General features: G+C 36.9%; 1 protein-coding gene across 1 annotated transcript; it reads left to right on the top strand.

Annotated features, from left to right (window-relative positions):
• Positions 1-11,132: 11,132 nt before the first annotated feature.
• Positions 11,133-11,678, top strand: LOC149259163 (uncharacterized). Its single transcript, XM_089453509.1, has one exon. The coding sequence runs from the start codon at positions 11,133-11,135 to the stop codon at positions 11,676-11,678; it is 546 nt and encodes a 181-aa protein (XP_089309635.1).
• Positions 11,679-12,053: the final 375 nt, after the last annotated feature.

The following is a 12,053-nucleotide window of genomic DNA, read 5'->3' as shown; positions in this document are numbered from 1 at the left end:
CCACTGTTCATTTATATTTTCTGTGCCAAAATGTGGTTGTTATCAGTTAAAAGGCCGGAAAACCCCCAATTCACTCTTTTCGCTTGTGTTTCACTACAACTGCTTCTTAGCCATTTGCGACACCCTCAATCCTCTGCGACCAATTTTACCACCATTTGCTTCCTGAAGAAGCTATGGACACCCAATTGAAGCAACCAATGGATAGTTGAAGCCACCGTAACTTCTGCACCACACTTCTGAAACCCCTCAAAACCTAATTCAAATCTATAAACACAATTGGCTTCCCAAACCTCTCCGGACGTGAGACCTCTGCAAACCCCTCACCTAGACATCGACCACCTTGCATTAGCAGACAAAGACTTCCAAATAAAGTACATAGCTTCCCCTACCTACCTTCTAAAGCTCCACTGCTGGAGTAAGGACAAATTCTTGAACCAGAACGACGACATTCACCCTTGGGAATCTAATATTCCCAAATATTTATTCCCATAAATACATCCATTCCCAGACATCATCCACTTTTTTCATTCCTGCTACATCCTCAGCTAAGAGCCATTGTCACCCTTGACCAACAAGTTTTGTTTACCATCACTGCAGAATCTATCAACCAAATGCTGCAGGTCCAACCAAGCCCTAATGAGACCCCACTGTCTATTGGAGACTTGTTGGACCTTTATGTCAAGTTACACCTATCCAAAATAGCCTAAATTTTCCAAACTTTCATCATAGAGGAATGTCATACTCCCATAGAGAGTCCCCCTTATGTTGCCACCATTTTTTCTGAGAGAGGCAAACAGATTATTACCATGCTCTCTTGCATTTTAGGATATACCACAAATGAGCATGTAGATGAGGTTGTATTGGCTTTCCTTTCCATCTTTAGCCCAGTTAAGCCTCCTGCTATAATTTACAATTATGCTATGTTCATAGCAGATAGAATGCATGAGAAGTTTGCCAGACTACCTACTCAAAGAGTCTTCAAGTACTCATTTGTATTATTTCACATGTTTTTATACTACCAGTCAGATAAATTCTCTGTCAGCATACAGAAGTTGGATGCCAAAGGAAATCCAAGGTTAGTTATATATTGGACACCTTTAATCCAGAAATACTCCACTATATTCACTTATAAGGACTTCATTGATTCATTTGTCCATCTATTCATGAATATGCTAACCAGTAGCCCTCAGCCTAGAATCAGTCAAGATATCAAAAGGGTGTTACAGTTGGCCAAGAATAGTAAGGTGGGAGACTGATTCTATACCAGAACCACACAAAAATAAGAATTTATGGATGCCAAATTGCCCCTTACAAATTGCCCAAATACCTCCCCATGAGGACATTTGCACTAGAATACTTTAGGAAGATTATCAATTCTAATGAAGTCAACTTCCTAGTAGCTAGGAAGAAAACCCAATTCAAAATGAAAATTCAATTGGGTCCCTTCATTTGTAATACCAGAGAAGCTGGACCAGAGGTGGATAAGATTTTACAGCAAATGAAGTTCAAAAAAAGGAATTATGTGGTAGTATGATGCTCATGGAGTCATAAATAAACTGAGGATCAAGGTCAAATTAGGACATTTTATCCATCACCCCAGACCAGATTTTGAGAGGTTTTCCAACCAATCAGAATGGATGGAAAACACTCGAATTGACATGGATAGTAATATAGTTGATGTAGAGAATAAATTGATTAATTTAGAAAGACAGATTGTTGAAAGTTCCTTCCTGCAGGTTCCAAAAGTAGGAGAACCAATGAACATTCCTCCTATTTTATAGACTCCATTAAATGAAGATAGGAACCCAAAGAGTAATAGGGATTAAGGTTCCAGTTAAACTATGGAAACCACATATGAACATTTCGAGATCAGTTACACGAAAAGGCCCAAGCTTAATCCTGTAACTGAACAGGAAGAAACCATTGAATCTGTGGAAATCATTGACACTGATACAATGGTGGAGAGAAGCAAAGGCACAACAGATTCAGGAGAAACATAGTAGCCCTCAACATCTAACACTCAACTGATTGAGAGACAACTCGGTGTTGAGGTTTCTTCATTCACCAAGCTAATGGATAAAGAAAAGGATATCAAGGACAAATATAAATAAATTAAGTTGAGAAATGTGAAGTTCAAGGCCGAGACTTGTGCTCTTCTTCAAGCACACACTAGAAAATCAAAGAAGGTTGATGTCAACTTTTGACATCAAAACAAGAAAAATGTAGGTGTCATTCTTGCAACCTACTGTCCAGCAACCAAAGACATCAGTTGACTACAAGAAAACATACATTGAGGTTTTGGCCAAGGATGTTCATCCCAATGACCATATTGAATTCCACAAGAAGGCAGGTGAGATGATCTACTCCACCTTGAAAGGAAAAGCCATGGCTGCATATAAGCTGCAAATTTCATTGGATTACATTACAACACAGTACAAATTGGAAAAGGCCTCCTCACAGGCCAAGGACAATAGGATCAAGTCATTGGAGGACGTGGTAATTGAACTGGGACATGATCCCAATGACATCAAGGCTGCTGAGAAATTAAGAAAGAAGAAGAATGAGGACATTAATGCTCTAAAAAAAAAACAAATAAAACTTCCTCATTCAGAGCACCCACAGAAAAAAGAGGTCCTTGAGAGCCAAACTCATCAAAAGGAGATGATGGACCTAGTTTTACAATTGAATGATCAACTGGAGGAAATGGAAAAGGAGTTAGATAGCTTGATACAGTTAAAACAAGCTAGTCTTGAGACAACCCTTGCCACTATTATCCCAATAGTTACTATTGTAGTACCTTTGAATTTGGCAGCATCATTAGCTCCTACAGCTCTAATGGCTACAACACTCCGAGTTTCTACAACATCTACATCAGCAACAAGGTCGACAACAACAATAACTCAAACAGGTGATGAGGCAAGTAAGTTGGTCAAGGCAATGGAAGACATGTCCATTAAAACCACACAGATGAACAAGCTTAAAGAAAAGATAACCAGTCTAGAGAGTGACTGTAATCTTACCCAGATTATGCATAAAGAAGAAGTACAGAATGCTACCAGAATGAATGAAATAATAAAGAGCTTAGAGAAAGAGTTGAGTTTAAAGGAACTGCTTGGCCAAGCCAAGGAAAAATTATGGGCTAATATCATTGACTCTGTCAATGATATTTGGCCATCCATTCAGGTAGTTTTTGAACAAATGGACTTAGTGAAAGAAGCTACAGAAGCCATACAGAGCGTGAAAACAGAACTGGGAGACATGCTAGAGGAAGCCACTAGGATCATTCACTTCCTTAACTCCAAAAATAAGTATGAATTGCAGGAATTGGAGATACCTGACAGGACAGGTACAATATTGGAAGTAAAAAGGGTGCTTACCAAGAGAAATCTAATGCTAAACCTAGAAGATAAGTGCCAAACCATGCAACTGGTTGTAGACAGACTCATGGTTAAGTCTGAAATTTTGAGGGCAAAATGGTTTACCAAATCCCTTAGTAATAAATAATAAATTAATGCCATAGGAAGACTATAATAGAAGAATTAGAGAGGTGGCTAGAGATTAGGTAAATACTTCATCTATGAAGGGGATGCCAACCGGAAAGGTCCTATACCAGACTTTTGAGAAGTTGTTTTACCTCCAGCATGAGGTAAAAAACCTTTTTGTGAATAAAGCCACTTTTGCCAAGTACAAGGAGGCAGATGCAATTTTTACTAGATGCAGAAACATGGGAGAAATAAAATGACTTACTGTAGAAATACACAGTCAAAATGTAAAAATTATGTACAGTAAAGTTGAAAAAGCACAGTAAAAGGATAATGACAAGCTAGCCAGTTGAAAGAGTATTAGGTAAAATTGTATCAGTTGAAAGGTCAGAGTGAAAAGAACATGCAGCGTGAAGACCAACAGCAAGGCAGAGAATAAAAGGAAAAATATCAGAGCATAAAGACAACACAACCTAATAAACAAGGAAATCATACAACCATTCAACATCTGTCTCTATCTTCTTGCACGAAGATATTTCTTTCTCCTAGAATAATTCCCAAGATAGTTTGGGATATTTTGTGAACTATTTTTGTATAAATACTTCATAAATTGAAGTATTGGGTGTGGATTGCTATACATTTGTAGAGTTGTATTGATCATAAACCTGAGGGTTATTGTACTAATTTTTCAAGTCAGCAGACTGGACTAAGTAATCAAGGGATTACATTATAGGAATCATTTGTTGAGCTATTACAGTGAAGTATTTTCTTTGTCAAATTTTTTATTTTCTTATGTTTTTCATAAACTTAAATGTTATCTAAATTTGAATGAATTAACTGGAAATTTATCTCAGAATTTGTTTAAGTACAATTTGTTTTGAATAGTTTATCATTTCTATGTTTTCTTTTGATATCCGGACCTGAGAATCCTTAACTTCTCTCCCATCCTGGTTGACCTCTTTCACTTTATTCACAATCTGTCCTAAGGAACCCTTAATTGCTCCTTGGATCTGATTGAAAACCACTTGACCATCCAGCCCTGAGATCTGAAGTAACTGAGCTATCTTTCCCTATAGACATTGTTTTTAGAACTTGATCCAGTACTGTTTTCTTCACATTTGACCCCATAGCCCAATGGAAAAAGACACCCCTCTGTTCATCTAATTGATCCCACCATCAAATCCAAATCAATACCCAGGTACAATCATAACTAGCCTAAAATAAATTAACTAAAAAAAGTTAAATCACAAAGAGAGAGCCCCCACTGAGCATTAGGAAGGCTAGATCCTAATATCTAAAGTAGGTTTGTGGTTACCTCTATCATTTTTTTCTCTAACAACTTCTAAATAAATTTTGGAGTGATAACAGGTTGCAGTTTAAAAATAAATGAAATTGCGGCCATGTGGATTTGAAGGTTTGGGCTTTTAGTGTTGTAGGTAGAGGTTTGTAGGCGAGTGGTGGCTTGCTAAGGGAGTAGTTCCTTCCTTCTAGGATAGGTTTGATAACTTGTTAAGGTATCAGAAGATTCCTTTCAGTGGTGGTTGGAAAACATGTGATGGTGGTGGTCTTTAGGAGGTTGTGGCCTGCATGGTTTATTGGAGTTGTGGCTTCCGAGTGAGTGGTGGTTCACATTTATTTGTAGGTAGAGGCTTTAACACTGGTGGTGGCCAGTGATTCAGATGTAAAAGAAGATCTGAGATTCATAGAAATATTAAGACGAAGAATATTTGTTGACAATGAACTTTACCCTTTGGGTTTCCACCTTATATATTGTGTCTTACGAGTTGATGATTTGTGTAGTTGTGATTTGATTATTATATGTTTCTTACTCATGCATGTTGCCCATATGATTTATATGCTTATGTGTTGATCTACAAATGTACATTGTGCTACTGGTTAAATGATGCATATTTATTAATTGTTTAAAACAGAAAAAGGTTTTAATAATTGGTATTCAGTACACTACAGATTCAATCCCCCCTCCGTGCCACTTCCCCCCTGCCCCCCCAAACCCCTCTCAGTAGTGTTTAAATTTTATAATTTTATAATATTTTGTTTAATACTAGGGTTTAATATTGTGACATTGGAATGGTATAGAAATGTATCCAACATTGCATTGTGAAAATAATTGTGTCAATGTGACAATCAGTCTGACAACCATTGTCATAATGTTACACTACATTGTAATTTATTCAGCATCATATTGCAACATTAGACAAATGGGGTTTAATATTAGGGTTTATAATATTGGGCTTTATAATGTTACAACTTATAACATTTGGTTTAATAATAGGGTTTAATATTGTGATGTTAGAATGGTATAGAAATATGTCCAATGTTTTAGTGTGACAAGCATTGTCGCAATACGACAATCATTGTCATAGGACAATCATTGTCACGATGTTACATTACATTCCAATTTATTCAATGTCACATTGTAATATTCCAAAATTATGGTCTAATATTAATGTTTAATATTAATCCTAGGGTTTTTAATATTATTCATAAGGTTTTTAATATTAATCTTAGGGCTTCCCCCAATCAAGGTGAGAGACGGTGCAATGACCCTAGTGGAATCTGAGCCAAGGAGAGTAATGATATCCCATAAAGAAAGGTGGCTAATTAACGCTTGCATTCAATCGTTTGCATGTGTAAGATGCCATTGAACAAGGGAGGATATCTTGGGAGATGGGGGGGCAGAAGGTATATATTTCTCTCGTAGATTCTCTCTAATTTGATTATTTTCTCGTCGAATGGGAATAAACGTTCTTTCCCGGTCTCAAGGACAATAGCGGGGAGGAGACTCAATCAAATTCATGGCTTCTAGGAGGTGAGAATTTGGTGCGGGTATGTTTTTATTATCAATTGTAATCTCATCTTCTCAGACCTAGTTATGTGTCTCTGTTTGGCCAGTTTCATGGTTGCTTCTAAATTGCAAATTTTGGAAAGTCTTTAGGCAAACTGGGTTACTTTTTGATAAAGTATCAAGAAATTTGAAGCCAAAATTTTGTGCTTTACCAATTTCTGTGTGCTTTACGTAAATTTTATATCCTTGATGGCTTTGCATGTAGAAATTAAGGTCAGAATCCTTTCCAATGTAATGGGGATACATGCTTACAATTATGATGGCTATCTAATAATTTACCATCCTCTCCAAGTGGACTATGTAAATTGGGTATATGGTAACCATGCATGGCAGACACCCCTGTGTCCAAAAGGGTCTTAGACTCTAATGGAAAAAATTACAACATTTTGAGTTGTGGTCAAACTAGAGCCAAGGAGGTTTATGGGTATTTTGAATTTATTTCTTATCCCTATATTGTATTATGCTTACATGCATCTTCTTCTTTCGGCTAGGTTCTTTTCCTATGCCTCTCTGTCTCTTAATTGGTCAAGTATAGGCTTGGTCAGGTTTCTGGTTGATAGACATTGGAAATATCAACATTCCAGGTTCAATGTCTCTTCATGTGGTCTTCATCATGTTCAATGGTTACTTGGGTTGTTTGAATTTTAACATAATGGCTGATCCCACCTCTTCCAAAAGGAACTCTCGCTAGAACGGCAATGATTAGGGTCATAGAAGAGGTCGTGGGCATGGGGAAAGGCAGGTCTTGCCTCCGCCATATACGAGTAGAGTTCATCATGGTATAATGGGCAGAGCTTGGGATGCCACTCAGGATTATAGTAGCACCCTTCCTCCTGCTCGTCAATTGATATGAGGTTGGGAAGTATAATTAAAGGAGCAAGTTGAAAACATTGATCCTGATTTGGGAGAGTGGATATACTTAGTGTAGTCTCCTTGTCATTCTAGTTGTAGATACACCCAATTCCTGTAGTCAGTTTACTTATATTGGATTATGAAAAACACAGTGACAAAATCTGTTGGCTCCAGCCCAGCTGGGCCATCTAAACCAAATTCTGAGCTACATGAAATTCACCGGAAATTTCAACTGATACAACGTTGAATCCAACTTCAAAATGTTCATCTCAATTGGATTGAGAAGCATATCCATTGTCTCCCACAGATAGAGCTATTGGGTTCTGTCGCCAAATATCTAACGCCTGTTGACTCATCTGATGAGTAATGGTTTGACTAGCATGTTTGTTTTTTGTGAAAATTTTGAGTAGTGTTTTGGATGGCTTTACAAAATTTTTATTTCTATTTTAGATATCTAGATATTAGGAATATTAAGGATACTCATACTTATATTGCACTTTCAGATAGTCTAAAAACATTTGAATTTTGGATGGCTTATCATGTAGTTAGATGGCCAATAGACCTAGTTTTCCAGTGGGTAGGTTAAGGCCATATAACAATTGTTGGATGTGTATGCATTCCTATATGGTTTTTGATATGAAATAGAAGGTTTTTTGTCAATCTTACAAAAAGAATATTATTCTTAGGGTTTAAAATATCAGTCTTATTGTTTAATATTAATCTTATGGTTTATAATATTAATCTTGGGTTTGTAATCCTAGGGTTTAATATATTAAACTTAGGGTTTTGATATATTAGTCTTAGGTTTTATAACTTAAGGATTTATAATATTTATCCTAGGGTATAATATTAATCCTAGGATTTATAATATTAGTCTTTTGGTTTATAATATTAGGGTTTGCAATATTAATGTTAGGATTTAATATATTAAATACAACATCATGATAATCATTGTCACAAATTTTATAATGTTTTTCAAGATGATGGGTCGCGGTTGATCGAACTCGTGCCATATGGTGTGTCATTTTACCAAACGACCACTTGGGCTCCGAGGACAAACCCCACAAATTTTATAATGTTAATCCTAAGGTTTATAATATTATTACTAGGGTTTATAATCCTAGGGTTTAATATATTAAACTTAGATATTAATATATTAATGTTAGGGTTTATAATACTAATCCTAGGATTTATAATGTGAGGGTTTATAATATTTATTCTAAGGTTTATGATCCTTGTGTTTATAATATTAATCCTAGGGTTTATAACCCTATGTTTTAATATATTAAACTTACGATTTATTATTCTTAACGTTTATGATATTAATGGAAGGGTTTACAATATTGGGTCTTATATTGTTAGGGTTTATAATCGAGTATAATATTGGGCTTTGATATCGTAACATTGGAATGGTACATAAATATTTCCAACATCACACTGTAACAAATTTTATCACAATGCAACAATCAATGTGACAATCATTGTGGCGACGTTACATTATATTTCAATTTATTCAACGTCACATTGTGATATTTCAAAATTAGGGTTTAATATTAAGGTTTATAATATCTAGTTTAACATTTGGATTTAATATTAATATTATGGCTATAATATTAATCATCGAGTTTAATAATAATCCTAGGTTCAATATTAATCCTAGGGTTTATAATATTAATATCAACATTTATAATCCTAGGGTTTAATGCATTAAACTTAGGGTTTAATGCATTAAACTTAGGGTCTAATATATTAAGATTAGGGTTTATAATATTAGGTTTTATAATGTTAAGGTTTTAAATATTTTGTTTAATAGTAGGGCTTAATATTGTTACGTTGGAATTGTACATAAATCTATCAAACATCGCAGCATGGAAAGCATTGTCAGAATGCAACAATTAGTGGGACAATAATTATGACAATGTTCCATTATGTTGTAATTTATTCAATGTCGCATTGTATTAATTGAAAAGTAGGGCTTAATATTAGGGTTTATAATATTGGGTTTAATATTACAGTTTAATATTGATCCTAAGATTGAGGGATGACAGACGGGAATGCAACGAACGGGGGCTCTGGCGATTCAAGCGACGAGGTAGCACGAAGCTAGGGTTTCGTCGACGGGTCGTGTGCAGGGCAGCAGGGGATCAACCTCGGTTGAATCCCAATAAGCAAGGGACAGGGACGGAAAGTTCCTGAGAAGCAGCAATATTTTGGATGTCTGAACCCCTCCAGACGCATTCACGAGCAGATTTTAACCGGTGAAGCATCCAACACAGGTACTGCGGCAAAGGAATGGGGATGGAGGCCGGGGGGGGAGAGATCCCCTCCTATAAGGAAGTAATCACAGGTGAAGCAAGGAAAGAGAGAGAAGAAGAAGAGGATAGATCCAATGATGGAGAGACTTCAGCAACAGGAGCACAAAGAAAAGCAGGAATCCAGAGCAAATGCCTACCACGATCAGCAAATACCCCAAGGTTAGTAATACCGCCTAATACGCTTGAAAAATACAGAGCATATATGAGAGACTATGCTTTAATCTGCAAGTTTATAGGATACTGGCCCGCGGAGAGAGATCTTATGAGATGGATCAATCTGAAATGGAAACCAAAAGGTCATGTAGAGGTAAAGTTAGGAGCAAAGGGGTTCTTTACGGTGATATTTTCTAACTTAGAAGACAGGACTAGGATATTTGAGGAAGGGCCTTACTTCATGAATAACGCAGGGCTAGTAATGAGACATTGGGTTGAATGCTATAACCCGGATAAGGAAAAGATATTAGCTGCCCCAATATGGATAAGGCTCTATGGTCTCCCCTCAGAATTCTGGAAACCAGATATCCTTCAAGGCATTGGAAACCTAATAGGATCTTTTGTTAAAGTAGCTGAATCAACGAAGAGAGGTAAATATAATACTTATGCTAGGATCTGTGCTTACATGAACATAACTGAACCTCTCCCAGAATCCATTGAACTGGAATATCATGACGAAATATGGACTCAAACCATAGACTACGAGCATATTCCATTTCGATGTAGAAGATGCCATGAGTATGGCCACCTAGCCAGAGAATGCCCTATAACCAAAGCCGAAAAAGAAAGGGAAGCAGAAATCTTGAGGAAAACTGAAACAGAGACAACAAAGAGAGAAGCAGAAGAGTTTAAAGTAGTAAAAAAGAGGGGGAGAAGAGACAACAGAAGAGTGTCGAAAGCTAAACAACAGGGAAAACAGCAACCCGAAAACCAAAATAAGTTTAAAGTCCTACAAGAAGAAGATCCTGAAACAGAGGGTAGTGAGGAAGAAGAAGCAGAGGAAATGGAGATAACTGGGGAACAGAAAAGCAAAAAGAGTGATCAAAGTCAAACAGAACAGGGAAACGAAACTTTAAGTGACAATCAAGATGATCAAGGTGAAATGGAGATAGATACACAGAACATGGCAGTAGATGAGGAGGAACAGGAAATGGAAAAACTAATACAAGAATGGCGCAGGCTAGATGACCGCTTTATCCCAGAAGAACAGAAAAAAAGATACAAGGAAGTCTTTCAACGTTACCAAGAAAAAAAAAAAGGGAGCACAGGGGAGAAAACAAGCCAAGGTACAGAGAAACCAGATGTGGGAACGGGCAGAGCAGGCAAAGGTGGCAAAAAGCGAGGAAGAAAACCTCTCACTGAGGCAATACAAGTTGTAGGTGAGGCACTTGTAAATTCCGGAAGGGTAATACCACTGTCAGAAGTGTTCCAAAACCCCCGAAAATTGTTAAAATGATAATCACAACATGGAATATACGCGGCCTCAACAGTAGAGGCAAACAACGGTATCTCATTGAGAGACTGAAAAAGGAAAAACCAAGCATCATGATACTTCAAGAAACCAAAGTAAGCACGGAGAAGATGAGTGAAATCTTAAACAGAAATAAAAGCAGGTATCAGATGATGGGACAAGATGCTTTGGGAAGTGCTGGGGGATTGGTATTTCTCTGGAACCCAGATGAAATCCAATTCACTAACTGGATGAGTTTCCCAAGGATTTTAACAGGAAATGCTCATATTCTAGGTACAACAGAGGAGGTAATGGTAACAGGGGTGTATGGCCCTCATTTACAGACAGAAAAGGAGAACTTCCTTAAAAATTTAAAAGCATTAAGAGGCCTTATGCCAGAAAAACAATGGATAATTGGAGGAGACTTCAACATGATTAAAGCCACAGAGGAAAAGAGAGGAGGGATAAGGAGATTGGATACGGTCTCAGAAAAATTTGGAGACCTAATAAGAGAACAAAAGATGATTGATGTCCAGACCATAAATGGAAAGCACACTTGGAACAATCGAAGAGGAGGAGCTAACCAAATAGCTTCGCGCTTGGATAGGTTTCTAATCTCTGAGCAAATAATGATCAAGGATATCTTCATAGAAGCATCAATACTTCCTGTTATAGGGTCTGATCATTGGCCAATTAAATTAGAAATTGACATAAAATGACGACCTCCCAACAGACCATTCAAATTTGAAGCCTTCTGGTTGAGAGATGAGGGGCTAATGGAAAAACTAGAAGACTGGTGGAGAGAAAGTAACCCGAGAGGTAAAAACAAAATGCATTCCTTTCAGCTTAAATTGAAGGAAATAAAGAACAAATTAAAAAAATGGAACAAAGAGGAATTTGGGAATATCCTAGAAGAAAAGCAGAAATTAGAACAGAAAATGGAAGATCTGCAACAAATGGACATCACTCAAGGCATTCAGGAAGAGCGAACAAAAGAAGAAGGAGTGATCCTAAATAAGCTTGAGGAAAGAAGGAAACAAGAGGAAATACTCTGGAAACAAAAATCAAGGGTTCAATGGCTCAGGGAGGGTGAA

This window comes from Pinus tabuliformis, chromosome 6 (genome assembly GCF_031772625.1).
Source record: "Pinus tabuliformis cultivar Carrire ecotype Pingquan chromosome 6, CPIR1, whole genome shotgun sequence".
Taxonomy (NCBI): domain Eukaryota; kingdom Viridiplantae; phylum Streptophyta; class Pinopsida; order Pinales; family Pinaceae; genus Pinus; species Pinus tabuliformis.
This window is presented reverse-complemented; position numbering and strand designations above follow the sequence as displayed.

What these genes read in the sequence shown, in the direction of transcription:
- LOC149259163 (XM_089453509.1), top strand. Translation starts at nt 11,133, where the DNA reads ATGGGACAAGATGCTTTGGGAAGTGCTGGGGGATTGGTATTTCTCTGG.